The sequence below is a fragment of the Zootoca vivipara genome, chromosome 6, assembly GCF_963506605.1.
Source record: "Zootoca vivipara chromosome 6, rZooViv1.1, whole genome shotgun sequence".
Taxonomy (NCBI): Eukaryota; Metazoa; Chordata; class Lepidosauria; order Squamata; family Lacertidae; genus Zootoca; species Zootoca vivipara.
In genome coordinates this window covers 92,402,239-92,424,556 of record NC_083281.1, presented here as the reverse complement: position 1 = coordinate 92,424,556, position 22,318 = coordinate 92,402,239, and the positions used below count along the sequence as shown (strand labels likewise).

Sequence of the window (22,318 nt, the reverse complement as noted above, 5' to 3'; positions counted from 1 at the left end):
TAGAGGGACTCTTACTGGTTTGTTATTTATTGCATTTATTGCCCAAGAGGAGCTCAAGAAGCCAAAGAGCCAAGACCACAGAGAAGCGTTTGACACGTGCTTTTTGACTGACACCCAGCCACACGGGAAGGCAAAGAGTGGCAGGTGGCATCGAGCACATTTACATTTTACAACTTAATGAACTCACCATTCAAGGCGGACGTTGTGTTCTCCACGGCCTGGCACACAGCTAATACAATACCTAGAGAAGGAAAGATAGCCAGGTTTGAAAACAGGGATCATTTGAGAGAGTCAAGAGTTTACTTTAAAAGCTTTGGCTACTGAAAATCCCACCATGACAAGCATTTTCATATTGTGTCAAAAAACAACAACACAACCCCACCCTTATTATTCAGGTATATCTGCAACCCAAAGTCAACACCCAAAACACTCTGATGCAACCCAGCAATGGTGAAAATTTAGGGTTGTGATTCAAGGCCTGCATACCATGCTGAATTCCAATATATTTACCTCCAAGTAAACGTACAGAAGACTGGGCTGCATGGCTCAAATTATGTTCCCCCTTCAAATATTATGTGCAAGTCCTGCACATGATCAAAGGCCAAAGAGTGGATCCTGCAATCCGCTACTTCGTAATCAAATTAACAAAAATGAATGGATTTCTTGGCAAGAGCACATGGCGGGGTGACTAAAGTCAGAGCTACTCAAGGTCTTCAACCTTCTCAGATTCAGGAGTCACTTTTTAAAACACAACTAATAAAATGGGACCTGATTTTAATTGCCCTTTGCAGCAGTTGAAGATTATTACATACAGGAAATAAAAGGGTTTTTTTTAAAAAAAAGAGAGTAACTTGATGTGTTTCAGGAGCAAAGAAACCTCATCTGATAGCATCCCCGATTAGGACGACTGCATGGGATGGAAGTAGGACCGGGGGAGAAATTTGTTCTGTTTGCATTTTAATATGCACCAAATTTGCAAATGCAACTGAAATGCAGCTGTCTTTCAAAATTCATACATCCGATATTTGCAGTGCAATTAAAAATGCATTAAAAATATGTATAGTAAGGGAAAGGCATACAAAATTGGGCATCAGTGGAAATAACATGCTGGACCAACTACATTACATTACGGAAAAGTGCTTGCCTAAAAGCGTATGCCAGGCAACAAAATCCATCTGTTAGGTGGGCAGGGCCACAGGCAGAAGTGGACACAGGAACTTTCACTAGCAAGTGGGATGGGGAACAGCATTTGCTTCACATTGTTCCTTTGATTTTGCTGGAGGTGCCAGCTGGGAAGGAAGAGGAGTTGGGGGCTGACCCGATCCCTGGAATGGCTCAGAACGGCACCAGCGAAGATACTGGCCCAGATCCCGACCACGACAAGGCAGCGCTTGGGCGAGCCAAACAGCAATCCATAAATATGCCAACAGCATCACCGGGCGTGATGGGAAAAAGCTTTGGAAGTGCTTTCGCTGACCTCATCCTTGGGATCGGTGCCCACCATGATTCAAGCTGGGGCAGAGATCATGGCATCCCCCCGCCCCACAGAAGAGGCACCTCTCCAGCTCAGCCGGGGTTCAGCACCCGCAGAAAACACACAGAGAGAACTCATTGGCTCAGCTGGGAATTCTGAGTTATTAAAAGACCAATGGACCCACGCGGTTCAAAGGAAGAGTCCTTGGGGGCGTCAGAGGGCACAAGAATGCCTGGCAAGCGCTTCCAACACTGAACTTCCAATGGATTCTCAAAACACTGAACTACAAAAACTGGCTTTCACACACAGCTGGTCTTAGTGAACCCCTCCCGGGGGAGGGGGCAGGGAAGGGAATCTTTATTTTAATGCACGTATATCTAAGGAGCTGCCTTACCCCAAATCAGAGCGCTGGACCAGAATTCGGGAGTGACAGCTGCTTGCCGAGGTCTCAGAAACAGATCGCTCTTGGCCCAGCTGCCAACCATGAGTCCCCGCAGTCTTCCCCAGCTTGCTTGCCTTGCAGCTGGTTTAGACTACACTGCCCACCAGTCCCAGCCAATGCCCAGGGATGATGGGATTTGTAGTATGAATGTACATAGTATGTGTGCCTGGCGCCTTCATTACATATCTTTAGGCGCCAGGTGGCGCTGTGGGTTAACCCACAGAGCCTAGGGCTTGCTGATCAGAAGGTTGGCGGTTCGAATCCCTGTGACGGGGTGAGCTCCCGTTGCTTGGTCCCAGCTCCTGCCAACCTAGCAGTTCGAAAGCACGTCAAAGTGCAAGTAGATAAATAGGCACCACTACAGCGGGAAGGTAAATGGCATTTCCGTGTGCTGCTCTGGTTTGCCAGAAGCGACTTTGTCATGCTGGCCACATGACCTGGAAGCTATACGCCGGCTCCCTCGTCCAATAACGCAAGATGAGCGCTGCAACCCCAGAGTCGGTCACGACTGGACCTAATGGTCAGGGGTCCCTTTACCTTTTTTACTATTTGCCTAATTAAACAATCCATGGCCTTTTAAACTGTGGCGGGCAGGGGGTTGTTGTTTTTGTTTGTTATTATGGTATGCATTTTTATGTTTTTATATTATAAACTGCACTGGGATCTTTGGATGAAGGGCGGAATAGTAATTCAATAAATAAAATAATAAATCAATAAATTACACAAACATACATAAACGGTGAAGGACGCAAAGGTTGAATTACTGGTTTTGTTTTGTTTTAACTGGAGAGGCCATTGTGGTCCCAGTCCCCGGAGCGATCACTCCAAAGTGCCCTTCCTTTTTTTATGCAGGGTTGGGGATATTGGAAGCTACCACTGCAGTCACCTCAGTACTGTCAACTCTGACCAGCAGCGTCTCTCCTGAGTTTCAGGGTCTCTCTCCCAGCCATCCTTGGATGAACCCGAGATTTCCTGCAAAGCCAGCTCTGCTCCTGAGCTAAGGGCTCAAGGCCTTTCCCTACTGACAGAAAACCCTACGGCACCCCATATTTCCAAGGGGGCTCTTGTTCAAACACTAACCAGGCCTGCCCCTCTGCTTAACTTGCAGCTGCTTTCAAGCTGGTGTGCCTTTGCGGGCGGGGGGGGGGGGAGAGAGGGGTGCTGAGGCAGGGCTGGGAATTCCAGAGCAGGGGGAGGAAGAGAAAATGTTTCTCATGCCCCAAGACCGAATGATCAGGTCCACCCAGATGCATGGCAAAGCCCACATGAGTCACCCTGGTTCGGTTAATCCAGAATAAAGGCCCCTCCTTAATTCTGCTCTTGAAAGAGACACAAGGGTGGTTTTGAGGAAATTCTTCTGACAATCTTCTTGGGACATGGGAGTCCATGCAGGAAGCAAAGGCAAGCCGTCTCATTGCAGTCTGGATTCCCCTCCCTACCCCCCACCCCACCATGAGTTCACACTCCAACTTCTCTTAATCATCAAATAGTCTCAGTGCAGGAAGACTCCCCAAGCTGACAGGACACACTCTCAACCAGAGACAGGCTATGTCCGCTTCCACAAAACAAACACAAGTGCCTTATATTCATGGAGCAGAACTGCTTAGGTCGTGGTGCTAGGTGACCACTCCTTTGGCCTTCTGCTCTTCACCCGGGGTCTCAGACAGATGAGCCAATGGGCCGACTCTAGGTTGCTTTCTACATTCCCTTCAAAATCCTGGCCCCCTCAGAGTTCAGAAGCTGCCAGGTTCCACAAGAAGGCGTGTGTGTGACACCGGCTCTCTGACCAGCTTGCAGTCACTTTGTCAAGAATGCAGGATTGGGTCTTCGGAACTGAGCAGCAGTAGAGAAGGCAGCATTTTGGCCTGTTAGTCAAGCCTCTTGCAGAAGATTCCACAGTGAAGTACAGTAAGATCACAATCTATGCCCATTTAACTGTCGCGAATTCGACCACATAGAATTGTAAGGGGTCCCAAGGGCCATTTAGTCCAACCCCCTGCAATGGAGGGATTAAATCCAAGCAAGGGCAAGAGGTTAAAAGCTCTTGTTGTGTTGCGTCTGCTTGGGTACACCGGACATAGAAAGAGTTTCTAAGCACTTCTTCTTACTGGGAGGGTGGGGGCAAGGCTTGCTCTGGGATGCTCTCCTGAGATCTTGAGGGGGGCACCTGAGTTCTTATGAGATCTTGCAGGAGCATCCCTCCAGGGATGAGGGCCCAGCACACCTTGCCCACCAAGCAGACCTGGCGCGGAAAGAGCTTTCAAATTCTCTGCCTTGCTGGGCAAAGTCCGCTCAGCACTCAATCCCTGGGAGTCCTGGGGATTCTCTCTCCCTCCCCTTCACCCACTAAGCAGCTCCAAGGGTTTGGTATACCGTACATGGTTTTCGTGCCAACGTGGAACCCTTGGACCCAGACCCCCACGTAAGATGCAGTTGAACTGTACCCAGATGGGGGTGATGGAGGGAGTGGAAAGAAGAGACGGGTTGGCGATCCAAGGCAGTTATTCCTTTTTTTTGTTAAATAATTTTTATTAGTTTTCAGTTATAAAAATCCAATACTGTATATGCCACATTGTATCAATACCATATTACCCTGTACATTTCTTGTTAACATTAAAAAATAACCGAAATACCCCCCCCCTCAAAATAAATATCCCCAGACTTCCCTCCATCCCCTCTTCTGGTTCTTTAAATAAACGAAAACATCTTACATTCCAAATCCCTTTCCCCCAATTTTCCAACTACAGTACTAAACAAATTTCTAATATACTGCACAGCTATTTTAAATATTCAAACTGCTTTATGCACTACACATCTATGCTTACAGACTATATCCCCTTTTAAAATTATCCTTATTGTTGCTTTTTGCGAGTGTTTAATCCATGTCTGCTGATGTCCTGATTTATTTACAACCGCTGGCCCCTAAATAAAAAACCATTTCCCATTTCATTTTCCATGAGAAATCTGCATCATCTGCTCCAGCAAGTAACGTTCGCAGGGCATCAAACCCAACAAGAAGGGCATCTTGTGCTGCCTCTATTGGTTGCACAAAGTCACTTTGCACTCATTCTATTTTCTTACTTTGGCATATTTAAATCTCCTCCGGAAGAGGCTTCCCATTAGGAAAATTCCCAATTTCAGCCCCCCCCCCTTCCTTCCAAATTTCTCTCTGTCTCCACGACTGTGATTTCACCAAAATTTCTCTAACTCACGGCAGTTATTCCTACAGCGTATTGAGAACTGTGCAAACGCAAACACACACACACACACACACACACACACACAAACTGTTCTACTGAATTACATGGGGCTTCCGAGACAAAACAAGCAACTAGTGTGTCAGCACAGGCAACAGCAGCACAACAAAGCATTGAGCACCAGGGAAGATGTTTGCACACCAACTCCCCAGTCACAGCCACATACAAGGGGACATAATTGGAAGCAGGAGCAAGGGAAGTGAAACCACAACAGAAGGAGACACGGCAGGACCACAAAGGAGGAGGAGCGCTCCTGGAAGGAGAGAAAACTTCGTTTCCCAGCTTAATTCAGAGGAAGTTCGCGGCAGCTGTTCCAAAAATGTAAATGGTACGAAGCAAGCCAGCAAAGGTGATCCCACCAACGTTTCTGTCCCAGAGAACAGCAGCCCGAACAGAAAAACCATCCCTTACCATTCAGGATTCTTTAAGAGCAGGAAAAGAATCTTTTGCAAAAGCTGCACTGTGCTACACTGTTAGGCTACCTCTCACAAACCGGGCTGTGCGCACACCACGTTGATAAGATTTCAATTCTAAACCACGCCAAAGTCTCTGGCGAGAAAAGAGGTATCTCACAATCACAGCGAGCAAATTGCCCCCGGTGTAATGAAATGTGCAGCGTGGTACAGCATTTAGAGTGTCGGACTACCGTAGGACCTGGGAGAGGACAGGGTTCCTGACCCCGCTCAGTCATAAAGCTCACTTAGGATAGTTTCTGCCTCTCAGCCTAACCTGCCCTACAGGGTTGTTGTGCAGAATAAATGAGGAGGGTGGGAACCAACCTTGAGCTCCTTGGGGGGAAAAGATGGGAAATAAATGCAATAAATAAATAAACCAAATTTATTGTCATGCAACTCTACCATATGTATGTAGCATGATGGAGGCAGTGGGACCCTGGAAGGAACACCCCCTCCCACTCACATGGACCACTGCTCTGCCTCTAGCAGGCCACATTCAAGCCTATCGCTGCCACAAACACTTGAGGGCTGGAAGCATTTACTTTATCTGAAAGGGTTCTGATCTTCTAGCTGCAGATTTCAGGTCCATGAGAAAATTCTGCCCTCCCTTAGAATTTCACAAGATGAGCAGAACTATGCAACTATTACAGTAATGTACGTCAGTGTGCTAATACCATGTCCCAGTTGTCTTGTAATGCTGGCATAACAGCACAGATTGTGACTTCATGCCTTGGCAAAAGGAGCCTCTTGAAGACCGTCTGCGGAGAGGACCAAAGAGGGCTGGTGGGACGGGACAGGGGAATGAACATAAGAACATACAAAGAGCCTGCTGTATCAGGCCAGGGCCCCATCTAGTCCAGCATCCTTTTCTCACCGTGGCTGACCAGATGCTTGTGGGAAATCCACAAGCAGGATTCGAGCACAAGAGCCCTCTCCCCTCCTGGAGTTCCCACCAGCCAGTCTTCATGGCTGGAAACCATCACTATTCCTCTCCTACATGACTTTGTCCAATCCTCTTTTAAAGCCATCCAGGTTGGCGACCATGACTACCTCCCGTGGGAGAGAGCTCCACAGTTAAGTATAGGAATGGGACCAAACCCTGAGGATTCTGCCCAAAGGGGAAAGGGCACCAACACACCTTCCTCTCTCTCAAAAAATTCAAGGATCCATCTTTTTAGTCGAGGACCCAGGTGACTGTGCACAGTGCCATACGACCACGATTCTACAAAACAAACACAGCACTGAGCAATTGTTCAAGCAATTTGCAAAGTCAAATAAGGAAAAGCACAATGAGTAGGCACAGACCAAGTCAATGCAAAGCGATTCTGTGGGGTGTAAAGGCAAAACATTTGCAGCTGAAAGAAAAGAGGCCTTCCTAAGTTCTTCGGAAGAGGGTGTGTGTATGTGTATATGCCCCCTCCCAGAGCCCTTGCCCTGGGAAAAAAACCACTGGGCTTTGCTTAAGCAATTTTGGGAGGCAAAGAATGAGTGAGGAACAATACAGTGTGTTCCTCTTTTTCCTCAGTCAACTGGGGAATGGCAGCACAATTTTCTGCTTCAGGAGCAGTATACGGTCATTCTTGGTTTCATTGATGCAAGTGGCAGAGAGAAGCTGAACTATGAAGTCCAGAATGTTCTGAAGCCACTGTGTGACCTACAGTGTGAACCTTCTGCATGAATATACGAGAGCAGTCCTGGCCAACCAGGTGCCCTCCAGATGTTTTGGACTACAACTCCCAACAGCCTCAGTTGGGCTCCTACCAGTGTGAGCACTGCATGGTCATGGTGGAAGTTGAAGTCCAAAACATCTGGAAGACATCTAGTGGGAGAAGAGGGCTCTACAAGGCCATGGCCTGATCAGAGATGGTCTGCAACAGCAATGCGATCACCATACCAAGCTAAGAACAAAAAAAAGAGAGCCTTTTCAGGTAGTTCAGCCTCCTACTAAAATGAGGAGCAGACTAGCAAGCAAATTGGTGATAGAAGGGAGGTGTCAATTGGGGGAGAGGGGTCTTCTCCAGTTCATCCTCTTTCTACAAAACTATACCAGCTGCCTTTCTGAACATTACCTGGGGCTCCCATAGGGATGGAAAGATGGACAGTCTGATAGCATTTCCCAAAAGTATGCCACAGCCAAGGCGAGCTTCTCAAAGTCACCTCCATCCCCTCCCCCCAAAGACTCTGGCCTTCCAGAGGGAAACAAAAGCCTAACGTCGCTAGATGGTTTGTTTTTCCCACCGCGAGGTCTCCATGGGTGGCCATGGGACCCAAATCCTGGTTAGACTATTCAGAAGACCAAGATGCACCCAAATATCCCATGAGACCACCACCAAGAAGGCAGAGGGTTCAACAAGATGTATATTATATTCTCAAGTCAGATGGCTAGACAGACAGCAGAGGAATGATGAAGGGAAGCGCCAGAGGTTTAACCTTGGGAGGCAAAGTCACTGCAAAAGTTTAAGAATGGCTAAACCAGTGGTTCCCAAACTTATGGTTCCATAAACTCATCCCCTGTGCCGCCTAGCCTAGCCTAGCCTGGCCTGGATTGCATGATCCACTAAGGAATATAATAACACAATAAAATTCAAGATAGCAACAATTAATCACACATCTATTCAAAACACAATTAAACCTGTTTATTCTAATTAGTGCAACAAAGCTGATGAACTTGATCCAGCGATATCAACTTTTCAAAGTCTGATAGTCATTTACACCCTCAGTGCCCCCTCCATCCCCTTGCCTCTCAGTGCCCCCACTGGCTCCCAGTGGGAGGGATCACTCATTTTGGGAACCCCTGGGCTACATCCCAGTCACATGCAGATGGAGGGGCTCACAATCTCTCGCACCAACTGGGTGCTCGCAGGGTGTTTTGGACTGCAGCCCCCGTCAGCCGTTGTGGCTGAGGTTGATGGGAGGGCTTGCTGATCAGAAGGTCACCGGTTCAAATCCCTGTGACGGGGTGAGCTCCCGTTGCTTGGTCCCAGCTCCTGCCAACCTAGCAGTTCGAAAGCACATCAAAATGCAAGTAGATAAATAGGAACCGCTATAGCGGGAAGGGAAACGGCGTTTCCATGCGCTGCTCTGGTTTGCCAGAAGCGGCTTTGTCATGCTGGCCACATGACCTGGAAGCTATACGTCAGCTCCCTCGGCCAATAATGCGAGATGAGCACGCAACCCCAGCGTCGGTCACGACTGGACCTAATGGTCAGGGGTCCCTTTACCTTTACCTTTAGGTGTCTTCAGCTACATGTAAAGGGAAGTTGCCCTGTATATATACTAAACAGATATAACAGATGGTTTTATATTATAATAATGCTGCCTACCAAGGGAGAAATGCAGTTCAAGAGGAGCTGCAATCTGTAAGGAACTGGCTGTGCCTTCCCACTTCACACATGGCCAGTTGGCATCTTAAGCGCCCAAATGCACCTGAAAGTCTCTTTACTCAACTAGCAAAACTGACAAGTTTCGGTGGCCTGAGCGAGGAGCATTGTGTGCCAGGAGAAACCCAGCAGTGAAGGGTGGAGCTGCTCCTGGGAACAGAAAAGCGAGCAAGAGGAAAATGGAGCAACGCAACAGGATTTCAGCCTCCTTTTCCTTGGAAATTCGCACACAAACATGTCACAACCCTTCCATGCGGCAAAGCAGGCCACGGTTTGGAAACCCACAATAACCAGCCCTGATTTCAGCTAGCAAGCTGTTCTGTGTACTTGGGTAAATGGCAGCGGTGGGTATAAATTCAAGAAGGGAAATGTAAATTAAAAGAGACTCGCCACTTGTTCTTCAAAATACAGTCGTCCCTTGGTTATCAAACGCTGCAAAAGTGAGTGTTCCAAACGTTTTTTGGAACGTGAACGTCCGACGTGGCTTCCACAGCTTCCGACTGAGTGCAGAAAGCTCACACCGCCAATCGGAAACTGCACCTTGGTTTTTGAACCGTTCCGGGAGTCAAACAGACTCCTGGAACGGATTTAAGTTTGAAAACCAAGGTGCCGCTGTATACAAAATCTCAGTTGCAAGCAAACACTGCTATAGAAACCTTAAAAAAGGAATCTAACAACAATTTTCAATTGCTCCATTTCCCTCCTTGCCCATTTTGCTGTTCTCAGAACATTCACATGGACATTTCAAACAAACAATGAAATCTGGCGACTTTGGGGTAACTTGCTGCCCCAGGTATATGCTGTAAATACAGCAGGAAATTCTGGGACATGTCTCCTAGGGCTATGTGTTACTTCATGTGGGGAAGGGCTGTAGCTCAGTGCACTTGCTTGGCATGCAGACGGTTCAATCCTTGGCATCTCCAGGTGGGCTGACAGAGACTCCAGCCAGAAACCCTGCTGAGCCACTGCCAGTCAGTTTGGACAATAGTGAGGTGGATAAGGCAGCTTGCTATGATCAGTGGCACCCCCTAAAAATACCAGTGGGGTTCCTCGTGCAGTTAGGCTGGCCTAATTAAAAGCCAAAGTACGTTTCTGAGCACAATTCAAAGTGTTGGTGTTGACCTTTAAAGCCCTAAACAGCCTCGGTCCCATATACCTGAAGGAGCGTCTCCACCCCCATCATTCAGCCCGGACACTGAGATCCAGTGCCAAGGGCCTTCTGGCGTTCCCTCATTGTGAGAAGTGAGGTTACAGGGAACCAGACAGAGGGCTTTCTTGGTAGTGGCACCCGCCCTTCCAACAGATGTCAAGGAAATAAGCAGCTATTCTATTTTTAAAAGACATCTGAAGGCAGCCCTGTTTAGGGAAGTTTTTAATATTTAATGCTGTATTGTTTTAATATTCAATTGGGAGCCGCCCAGAGTGGCTGGGGAGACTTAGCCAGATGGGCGGGGTATAAATATATTATTATTATTATTATTATTATTATTATTATTATTAGCAGCACACACCGACAATTAGAGACACCGTCCGTAAAAAACAAACCCGACACTCTGTTAATGCTTACAGGAATTGTTCCATGTTCATCTAAGCATCTCTCAAGGCAACACTATAGGAGCTTTTGCAGAACAAGCTCTGCTTCAACCTCTCATTCTGCTCTGCTATAACAAAAGCTTGTCAGCTCCCCAAAGTGAATCAATATTGCCAGGGTAAAACACACAAGCCTGCAACAGACCAAGGTCAAGATTAACTGGTGGGCTCAATGTACTACAGGGGACAGCCTTTGCAGGCTTCAGGATTCCTAGCCAGGAGAGCAGCTTGAAAAGGAAGAGGTGTGCCAAAGTGCCACAGGGCACTCTCTTACCTCCAATGCCAGTCAATATCCACAAGAAGCTGCTGGGGGCGGCCATTGGGCGTTTTGTGTGTGTATGGGGGGGTAACATCTGAGCTGGGAAAGGCCGTGACAAGCAGAGTTTGAATCCTGGCAACACAGAGGCCACTGTGGGTGAGTGGTTCCCACGTCAGAAAAACTGGTCAAGTGCCTATCCTGGAAAGAGCAGGTGTGCATTCTGGAGATCCTTCTGGATGCAGCTCTGTCTCTGGAAACCAAGGAAGCCTCAGTGGTTAGAGCTTAGAAGCATCTTCTACCAGCAGAAACTGGTACAGCAGCTATGACTCTCCCTCGATTGGGAGTGTTTGGCCACAGTCGTTCATGCCATGGTTGCTTCAAGACTGGACTACTGCAATGCACTCTATGTGGGGCTTCCCTTGAGCCTGATCTGGAAGCTGCAGTTAGTGCAGGATGTTGCAGCACAATTGGCGACAGGAGTGAGACCCTGACAGTATATTAACAGGTGTATTGTTCGTACCTTACCCCATATATGCCCACTTGTCCAGTTTGATCCATGGAAGTGGCACTACTACAGGTGCCCCACAATACCTGTTCTGCAGTTGTAAGAACTCGATCTTTTAGTGTAGCAGCACCTACACCAGGCTTCCTCAAACTCAGCCCCCCAGATGTTTTGAGACTACAGTTCCCATCAGGGATCGCTTGCTAGCTAGCTAGCTAGGGATCATGGGAGTTGTAGGCCAAAAACATCTGGAGGGCCGAGTTTGAGGAAGCCTGACCTACACTCTGGAACTCCCTGGAATGAGGCAAATATATTCACTATACTCTTTTTCGCACCTGTCCCAAACATATATTTTTTTAGGTATCCGGACATATAGAAGGTTGATGTGTGTTTTAATCCATTTTTTAGCTTGTCATTGATTTTTTTAAAAATCAATAAACACCAGTGCTTTAAATAGTTGTTTTTAATTGTTTTTTACTGATAGTTTTATTGCTTTTGTAAACCGCTTTAAGGTTGTATTACAATAAAGCAGCATACAAAGCTTGTAAAATAAATAATCCAGTTTATAAGGCAGTAAAGGTAAAGGTAAAGGGACCCCTGACCATTAGGTCCAGTCGTAACCGAGTGCAGCCTTTTCCAGCATGGTGCTTACAGCTGTTTTGGAATGCAACCCCCATCAGGCCTAGGCAGTGGCTGGGAGTACGATACTGCAGCTCTCACTCCCCACCTCTCTTCTTCCCCAGCCTTAAATGATGTGTAACATTATACAGTCGTACCTCGGAAGTCAAACAGAATCCATTCCGAAAGTCCGTTTGACTTCCAAAAAGTTCAGAAACCAAGACGCGGCCTCCGATTGGCTGCAGGAAGTTGGAACCCGCTGTTGGAACCCGCTGACCCGCGGAACCCGCGTCAGATGTTCAGGTTCCAAAGAACGTTTTGGAAATGCTCACTTCCGGGTTTGCGACTTTCGGGAGCAAAAATGTTCGAGTCACAAGGCCTTTGACAACCAAGGTATGACTGTATTGTCTCACACCGAATATAACTGATGTGTAGAAAGGATTCTATGAACAGAAAACAGAGACTTTTGCAACCCAAGAAAATATTCAATAAAAACAATCTGAACAAGAAGAGAAAAGGGGGGAGCAGTTCAGCAGCAAAACAGGGTTTAGGACATATGAAATCCAGACTACGCCAGCTTCTGCTTCCCAAAAATTTAGTCAACAATGCCCAAGCCTTGCCTGCTACACTCAAGTTCGCTGAATAGCGCAGCTGATTCAGCCTCCTGGTCTCTCAAGATGTTCATTAAAATGTGGCGGTTCCGCTTCCCATGCAGGAACGCTCAGCAGAAACTTCTGGGCGCTTTGATCCATCGCTCGCTTTCAGCCAACATTTTATCCAGATGTTACTTGCCAACCATTGTGCCTCTTTAAGCTTTTAAAGAAAATAAACAATCCTCTTGTGAAACTTATACCAAATTGCTATTTCTGGTCTCATTAGTATGATGCTAATTTTGACTCCCTCCTCTCATTTTCGCCAGGAAAAAAAAAAGGAATAGGATGTCCTTGTGGCCTGGCCTCAGCTACTGTTTTCCTGGGGAACTTCCAGCCCCCCCCCCAAGTTAGGGAAGCCCTTTCCGTGCAAATCCTTTGATTTAAATTCACTCTGACCTCTTGGCCCTTGAACCTGCACAGGTACTGTATGTCTGGGAGCGATTCACAGCTTTCAACACAGAGCAGTGACAGGGCAGGGCAAATCAACTGAATAAGGCCATTGCAACAGTCTAATCTACAAATCAACTGATAATGCTTGCCTGGGGCTGGTGTACCCAGTGTTTTGCCTTGGGCTACAACTGCCTGCAGAGATTATGTGACGCTTCTCTGGATTCCCTGCTTTTGTTTTATTAAAGTTGAAAGAACACAACCCAAATGTGGCATCAAGCGACCTTAATCACACTCACTTCGGAAGACAGCTAAAGCCACAGGGGCCCCTGAAGGACACTACATACCGTTTCGTATCCTGGTCAGAGAGTTAGAAGCTGCAGCACAATTTCAGTTTTCTTCCCAGAAAACATTGACACCTAGAACTGTAAAGAGTAGGTACGGTACACCTCGAGGGTGCATCTCAGTTAGCTACTGTGCTAGTGTACCAAACAGCCTTTAAAGGTAAAGGTAAAGGTAAAGGACTCCTGGACGGTTAAGTCCAGCCAAAGGAAACTCTGGGACTGTGGTGCTCATCTTGCTTTTAGGCTGAGGGAGCCGGCGTTTGCCCACAGACAGCTTTCCGGGTCATGTGGCCAGCAGGACTAAACCGCTTCTGGTGCAACGGAACACCATGATGGAAACCAGAGCACATGGAAATGCCGTTTTCCTTCCCATCACAGTGGTACCTCTTTATCTACTACTTGCACTGGTGTGCTTTTGAACTGCTAGGTTGGCAGAAGCTGGGACAGAGCAACAGGAGTTCACCCCGTTGCGGGGATTTGAACCGCTGACCTTCTTATCGGCAAGCCCTAGGCTCAGTGGTTTAGACCACAGCGCCACCCGCGTCCTATCAAACAGCCTTTAGTTCCATCTGACTATTCCAGCACTGCAAGATAGATCCCTCTTAAGCAGGCAGGAAATGGCCGAAGGTGAGCAGGAATCCTCACTCCAGAACTGGCTTTCAGAAGCAGCCTTGCTCTCACCAAACCTAAATGTTAGGGTACATGTGGCAATTCCAGTTATCATAAAAAAACATGCACTTGAGACACATCATGCTGAAATTGGAACCAAGCAAAGAAGTGGCTGAAGATGAAGATTCTCCCTTCAGATTCTTGTGTTGAATATGCAAAAGTTGGAAGCGTGTTCCATGAGAACATGGGAATGAATTGCCAGCGTAGTTTACACCTTTGGCTTTCACCCAAGTTAAAGACATGCTATTTATCCTATAGACTTCTCCAACCTGACACCTTCCAGATGTTTTGGACTACAACCCCCATCAGCCCCAGCCAGCACAGCACAGCACAGAGGACTTGTAGTCCACAACATCTGGAGAGCACCAGGCAGGATATGTCCAACTGCTGAAACAAAAACAAAGCTGCAACAAAATGTACGCCTCTTGCATTCTTTGCGGCTGGAAGGGCAACCTCCACTGGTCCCCTCAGCTCCCTCATAAGGCAGGTTCATCGAGCAAGCCTGCAACATCAATTGACCAGGAGGAGCATTTGTGAATGGACCATTTCTGATACAATGCCCAGGGATGAGTTTCCGCATCACTTCAAATACATTTCGGTTGCATCTCTTTACACATTCTGCTTCCAGCCATCAAAACACAGAGAATAAACCAGCACGATTTGGGTAGGGGGTCATATGCAAAGATTCTTGATTCAAGATCTGGTCCTGTTCCAACCCGTGTCAATTTCGCTTTAATCAAGTACAGCTTTTCTTTTTTAGTTTTCCCTCAAACATATGGAACCAGGACACAGCCCCTCTGCCTTTTCCGAGACCACCCAAACAAATGAGGGAGGCAATATGCAAGTGGGGTATAGAAAGGATAGAAACATTTCCTAGTGGATAGGGCCCATATTTTTTACATGAGGAATCATGCAAGACTCAATGTTTGAACTGACTCTTTTGAAAATGGTGTGGTTGACAATACTATTGCAAGGCACTATTAAAGTTCCACATTCAGCATCTGTCCATGACTACACATTCACACCTGCAAGTAACCACCTGATGGTACAGGAATCAAACAGGGCATGCATGTATGAACTGCAAGAGAAACTGACCAGTTTCATGAACCATTTGGAACCCTGCCCCTGAATTTGCTCTGTCTATACCCACCAGGCCACAGATAAACAAGACAAACAACCCCCCCCCCCCGACACACACCCTGAAGCCTATTAATCACAGCTTAAATTTTGCAACCTGATCCTAAACATGTTTACTCTGCAGCAATTTCCACTTAATTCAACCGCACTTAGGAAATGAGCAATCTGGATAGTTTTGTATTGTGGAAGCATGCACTATGATTTTAAGGAAGCTCTTTGGGGCAAGGACCAGTCATTTTTGACATATTAATCTAGAGCACCATGTACAAGGATGACACCACCTCAAGCACTCAGCTCTTGGTGTATTTGTGTTGCAAGAGCCTTAAGGCAATTTTCAAGTTCTTCACTGGGGAAATCCTGCGATTCCTTGATGAGAAGATCTGCAACAGCAGGTCAAGGGTTCCTGAAAGGCAGAGCAATCCAACATGTAGCTGCAAGGGGAGCACTGGGTGCAATGTGGGGATACCCTCTCCATAGCTTGTTGGCAAGTGCCAAGACTTATTCCACATGGGCCAAGTATACACCCTAGAAAAGCCTTCCCCAACCTAGTACCCCCTTGATGTTTTGGACCACAACTCCTATCAGCTCCAAGCAGCACGAGGACTGATAGGAACTGCAGTCCAAAACATCTGGAGGGCACCAGGTTGGGGAAGGTTGACCTAGAACATGACCCAGGTTCTCCCATAGGGTTTAGGGATTCCCTGATAGTCAGGCTGCCATGGAAAGATTTGAGAGCCAGTGTTTTAAGAACGGTGGTCTCAAATCTTTCCATGGGTGAAAAACTGGCTGATGAAAAGGAGAGATTATTTAAGCATATGCCTGATTAAACAATCTTCATTCATAACACGGAGCTATTAAGATTTCAAAAAAACCAGGAACTGGGAGCAAGGGAGATGTCTTGAACCCGGGAAAGAATTACGATAAAGCCACAGAGTTAAGTGTCTTGCCTTTTGATCCAGAAGGTATCTCCTGCTTCTGGTGTCTCATAACTGAAAGCTATCCAAGCGCCTGGTAACTGGAAGCCAGAGAGGACGTCTAGATATACCAACCGAATACTAACGCTACTATGCCTCTAACCTGAGAAGATAATAGCTGAACTTTTAATCCTTTGCTAAAACCCACTTGCGCTTTTATAGGGCAAGTGGCTCCTTCTTTCCGGATACTTCACCCATGGCTCTCAGGGCCCCCTTCCAAACCCAACAGGTCAGTGTCACACATGAAGCCAGAACCCAAGGGGCCGTTCTCCTCCCCCACACAACTGCCTGGCTTTTATCAGTCTCATTTTAACCTATTATTTCCACAGCTGATCCGTAGCAGGATTCAGTCCAAAGAACAAACTTCTTAACTGCAACACTTGCTAGTTTTTCAGAGAGTGCGCAGAGAGGAAAAACTGCTGCTTGCTGATCTGAGCTGCTGGAGGGAGAAGCTGGAATATTGTTTATTCGGTTTAATTTATTACACGTTACATAACCTTAATGCCCATACAGGAGTTTGGACCCAAGTCAGCCTTCTTTACACCACAGCAAATCCCCCAACAGCACAAGCTCACACCTAGCAGCAAACACCCATCAGTGTTTTTTAAAAAAGTGCCATTTGTTAAATTCTCCTAAACAGCATCTCTGTAATTATCCGGCTATTTCACATTTCAAAAAGATTGCTAATCACTCGGAACAAAAACAGCCCCAGTCCATATCGTGTGTTCAGGCTGCTTTTGCTGTGTAATTAAAAGGAGGACATTCACAGGTAAGCAAAGTCACCCTAAAAGGCATTTATTTGCCACCCCCTTTTTAAAAAACTGTTTACAAAGAGACAGAAAATACCATGGAGGGTCTGGTAAATAAATGCCTTCCCATTTCTATTGTTCAGTCACCAAAGCAAATCTAGTAAAGAAACAGGAGGAGGAGGAACAACAGGCAGCAGAGAGAAGAAAATACCCCCAAAATGGGGGGGGGAGGTGGCAGGGAAGCAGAGAAGGAAGAGAGAGGGGACAGATAATCCGATTGCTTCGCTTTATCAGTTAGTGATGAAGTCTGAGCAGAGATGGATTACTTCGAAAGCCTTGTATGTATTCTAAAGCAGGTAGCTCTCAGCAGCCGCTATGTCCTTTCAAGCAGGTAGTCCTCTGTGAGGCAGATTGCTGCCTTCCCGTCCTTTCACTGTTTTCCTCTTGGTTAAATAAAATTTCATTTATTGCATTTCTATCCCACCCTTTTCCTCCAAGGAGCTCAAAGGGGTGTTCGTGGTCCTCCCCTACAGTACCTCATTTGATGACCACAACAGCCCTGTGAGGTAGGTTAGGCTGAGAGGCAGTCAGTGACTGGCCCAAGGTCACCCAGAGAGCTTCACGGCCAAGTGGGGGAGATTTGAACCCTGGTCTCTCCCAGCTTCTAGTCAGCCACTCTCTAACCACTACACTGCACAGCCTCCCATGTATTCTGGCCTCGTTAGCTTCTTCTCCTCCGCCTCCGGAGCTTGGAGGGGGGAAACGCGGGTCTGGTAAGGAGGGGAGCATTTTCGGAAGGGGCCAGAGACCAAGGCAAGAGGCGCTGCGACTCCGCGCACCAGCTCGACGGGAGGGTTGGGCTGCCGAGGAGACGCGCGACACTTGCAGCTTCTTCGGCCCCATCCCAGCGAAGTTTACTCGCTCCGGGTTCCAGGGTGGTTTTCCTCGCGAGTAAATAAAGGCTCAGTTGGAAAGGGGAGTCCGAGCCGCGCCCGGACGGGAGGGGGCCACTTACCGAAGGTGAGGAGGGCCACCTCGGCGCCCGCCACGCCGACCATGTTGCCCGGCCAGCCGTGGGGGGGGGGAGCGGCGGCAGCAGCAGCAGCGGCGTCGGTAGACTCAGCTGGCCAGCCCTCGGCCTCCAGCAACGGCGGCGGCGTCGAGCATTCCCGGTGGGTTCGGCGTGGAGCCCCTTCGGGGGTCGAGTAGGAGGATTGGAACGGGCGGCGCGTCCCGAGGCCAGTCGGCAGCGATGCACCTGCGACGGGCGGAGCAGCAGCGAGCGCGTTCTCCGGCAGGCAGGCGGGCGGGCAGGCGAGCGAGCAAGGGCGTCGGTGCGCTCCTCTCCGCGAGGCTCCTTCCAGGTGCGCTGCGCGGCCCCGAGTGGCCGAGGCGGAGAGCAGCGTCCGCCCCTCCTCCTGGCGCTGCGCCGGCCTCCCTCCCACGCCCCCCGGGCGGGGTAGTGGCTCCGGCCCCTAGGACGCCCTGCAGAAGCGCCCGACGGGCGCTAGGCGGCGCCGACCCGCACGTCGGAACAGCTGGAAGTCCGTCCCCGCGAGCCGGTCCTGGATCCTCGAGGAGGTGGTCGCGCTGCGGTAATAAGCATCACTTGAATGCCTCTGTTTCGTTTTGTTGATTTTGGGCAGGGCGCGGGGGACAGCTTATTTTCTCTCGTCCGAATGAAAACCAGGGGAAAGTTTCGAATTGCAACTTTTTAAAAGTAGGCTACAGTACTTCCACTCTTGTATGTACAGTATTAATGATAAAAAGTGCCTTTTATATTTGCAACACAATAAAAAAAGTTTGGTTTAGAATTATTGCTCCCGAAGAAAGAATGAGGCTCAAACTGTACATGTATTTTCCCCTAATGATTTAAAAAACAAAACAAAACAAAACTTTAAACTGCTTTTAGATGATTTTCATGGTAATTGTTTTCGGAATGTTTGAAACAGTTTCAGAATGTTCCTATACTTTCTCTCCCCCCCCTTTTTTTAAATTTTCCCACCCCTTGCCCAGGCTGCTTGGCTTGGATGGACAGGACTGGAAATTCAATAAATAAATCAAGAAGGAGCCTGTAGGGTTGCCTAAGATTTTGTTGCTCTGCTGTGTCTTCAGGTGTTGCCATTACTCAAACAAGAGGCCCTGATCCATCCCAGGTATCTGCAAAACCTCGCCATTCCCAAATTGCATCATGAGAAACAAGGCAGACCTTTTCTCTCCCCACTCACCAGCTGGGGCAACCCAACAGACAACTTTTTTCCTCTTAGTCATTCAGGTGACTTGCACATATTTTACTTGGGGATGGCCACATTATGTAGTTTTTGTAGCAGAAACCAAAAGCCAGAAAGTGTGTTATGATGAGCAACTGGCTAAGAATGATCTGAAATATCTGCACATTTGTATCCAAACTGGATGGCAGCCATGGGGACAAGTGGGAGAGTGGCAGATGAGAGACGCTGGACTAGATGACCCTTGTGGCATCCCTTCCAACTTTCCAATTCTATGACTCTGTGTTAAAGTGCAGGGCCACAAGCTTAAAACATCTTCTTTTGGCTTGAAAGACTAACAGATTTCTTATTTCTAGTTACACGTAAGTAGCCGTGTTGGTCTGACGTAGTCGAAACAAAATAAAAAAAAAATCCTTCCAGTAGCACCTTAGAGACCAACTAAATTTGTCATTGGTATGAGCTTTCATGTGCATGCACACTTCTTCAGATACCTATGACATTAATTTTCACAGCTTGCTGCAGACCAGAACAGCTTCTGCCACAATAAATTTGTTGGCCATCAAGGTGCCACAAGACTCTTTATTCTTTGTACTACGACACTTCTGAAAAGCCTCGATTAATTTTCTCTGTATGTTCACAAACTAAAATTTTAGCTGAGGCCAGTTTTAATGAGCAAGTGTCAAAAAATGTTCACCCGTGAGGCTGTAAATAGGGAACCACTATTGGAGAGGGGGGCGGGAAAAGGGTGGGTTTTTTTGTTTCTCGTGGGTGACTATAAGCCAGAAAGAAAAGATATTAACACAAAGGCCTTTCCTGCTTAAAAATATTTAGTGAGCTTCACCAGTTTTTTGGGGTGGGGTGGGGTAAGTCTTTTGTGGACCTCACCATGGTAAGGAAATAGTAGTGCTACAACAATGATACTAAAAGGCATGGTGCCCCCTGGTGGTGTGGCAGTGGAACAGAAAAGAGCCCTGCAGGGATGGGGGGGGGGAGTCAGGGATTGGGGGGGGAGTCAACCTGTAGTCTTAAAAACATCTGGAGGGCACCATGTTGGGAAAGACAGTGTGAGTGCTTCTGCTGGTGGCCTACTGGCCGAAGGCCAATTGAAGAAATTTTTGCAACACCCGGACAGGCGAATTTGACTCATTCCTTTCCAAACGAAGGTTGCTACGTTTTCAAACTGGCCCCTGTGTCTGCGCCTCTGATGTCTGGCGTCCAAACAGCAAGAAGTTTTGACCTCTGCAGATCAAGCTGCTCCATTAAGGGCACAAGGGGGACGGGGGGGGGGCATTTTATTCCCTGTCACCTGACAACCCCACTCAACTCCCCTCTGTGCTATTTCTCATCTCTTTGGGCAAGCTTGGTGACCACAATATTTATTTATGTAAATAGAAGGCCGCTCCATTGTAATCAGCTTCCCACTCCTTGCTTGAGTCATTCATAAGCACAGTTGCTACATCTCTGGAGGAAGAAAAAACAGCGATCTCCGTGATTATCAGAGCGGTTTGAACGGGGGGGGGGGGGAGAGCAGGAGAGATTTCTTCAACAGCTGGGTGGGTTTAGTGAAGAAAAAAAACTAGGCCCATCCTAATCCAGATTATTCAGCGTTAAACAGTTTTTGAGAGAATAAAACTGCTGTAGGCATGTTTGCAGGTCAGCCCCTTTGTGCCATTCAGATGAGCAGGTGGGAGGGAGGGAAGGCGGCAGGGGATGGGGGGGGAGGGAGAGAGAGACGCACAGCAGGTGCTGCTTTCACCCACTTTTGCATCACAAACTGCGTCTGACAGCATTTCCTTATTTATTCCCATTGGAGCCCCCGCTCCTGCATTGCATCGGGTCAACTTTACAGTATCTCCATTGCAGCAAATGTAACAGGAGTGTATATTTTCCCTGATGTGTAGGGGCTGGGGCTTTGCTTTGCTTTGTTTTTCTACAGTACTGGAGCAGAACCATACCAAGGAATCATGATGCCTGACGAGAGGACCCTGCTGGAGCAAGGGTCTTGCATCCTGTTGTTCTCCCAGTGACTGGCCATCAGGTGCCCCAATGGGAGGCCCACAAGCAGAGGCTTCCAGTTCCAGCAACTGCCATTCATAGGAATTGCTGTCTCTTACTGTGGAGATAGAGCTAAGCCATTCACGCCTAGTAGCCCATGAAAGCCCTCTCCTTCATTTGCGGTTCGAGGACCCGCCCCCCGCGATAAATGAAGACACAGTGACACATGGTATTAGAGTTAATGGGTAGAATAAGGCCACAGCTTTATTGGTTAAAGCAAGTGAGAGTATTGGCTTAGGCATTGGACTCGCTAGCAAGAGTGACTCTACCCCGCTCGGCGGGGGGGGGGGGGTCATATCAGGTTAACACCCCAAGGAAGGAGCCTGTTGATGCAAATACAACTGAAAGCTCCCCCTGGTGTCACCGGGGGTCGTGCCATGGCCCCAGCCACCAGCAGGGCGTAGGACGGGATCCACGACCGCCGGATCCCTTAAGGGGATACCCCTATAAGAGGAGGGTTGGATGATGGCCACAGCCAGTCCTCAAACACACCAGACAACTCCATATTCCAATGCCTACCACCACCCGAGCCAAAAGGGCTCGCCGCCAATACCCTCACCGCTGTAACCAAGCCCTAATGCTTCGTGTGATATCAGCTAGCCAGATGTCGTTTCCTTGGCTTGAAAGATGCACGCCATCATCACGGAAGAGAGCCGCCTCACTGAACTTGATTTCAGGGGGCTCCACAACATGGCCCTCCATGCTACGCAGTTTGCGTGCCAAAACACGATTCAGCAGTTTCCTGGATTTTTCCAAGGCCCGTGGGTTATGACTGTCGCGCCACACTCTCCTCTTGAGGGGCGATCTGGAGCCTGCCGCGCTTTTTTAAAGACCTGGTAGCCCCGCCCCCCAGCTGGCCCTATTGGCCAGCCCTGAGCGCGGCAGGTAAAGGTGGAGCAGGGGGCCGGACCCGCCCCCTGCTCGGAGCGTAGAGCGGGTCCTGCCCGCAAATTCCCCCCTCTCTGAAGAGGAGGGATCTAATTGGTCTAATCCTCTTTTGAAGCCATCTAGGTTGGAGGCCACCACTGCCTCCTGCTCCTGCAGGAGCGGGTTCCAGCGTTCAACTCTGTGTTGTGCGAAGAAGTCCTTTCTTCCGTCTGTCCTGAATCTTCCAACATTCAGCTTCATTAGAAGCCCACGACTTC

The 22,318-nt window shown here is 48.1% G+C and overlaps 1 protein-coding gene across 1 annotated transcript in view; it reads right to left on the bottom strand.

Annotated features, from left to right (window-relative positions):
• TGFA (transforming growth factor alpha) overlaps positions 1 to 18,261 on the bottom strand; it is a 48,610-nt gene extending 30,349 nt beyond the window's left edge. Inside the window, exons 1-2 of the mRNA XM_035119954.2 lie at positions 17,906 to 18,261; positions 188 to 241 (exon numbers count right to left, since the gene is read on the bottom strand). Of these exons, the coding sequence (XP_034975845.2) occupies positions 188 to 241; positions 17,906 to 17,948 (97 nt within the window). The 5' untranslated portion in view covers positions 17,949 to 18,261. The remainder of the gene's footprint in view (positions 1 to 187; positions 242 to 17,905) is intronic.
• Positions 18,262 to 22,318: the final 4,057 nt, after the last annotated feature.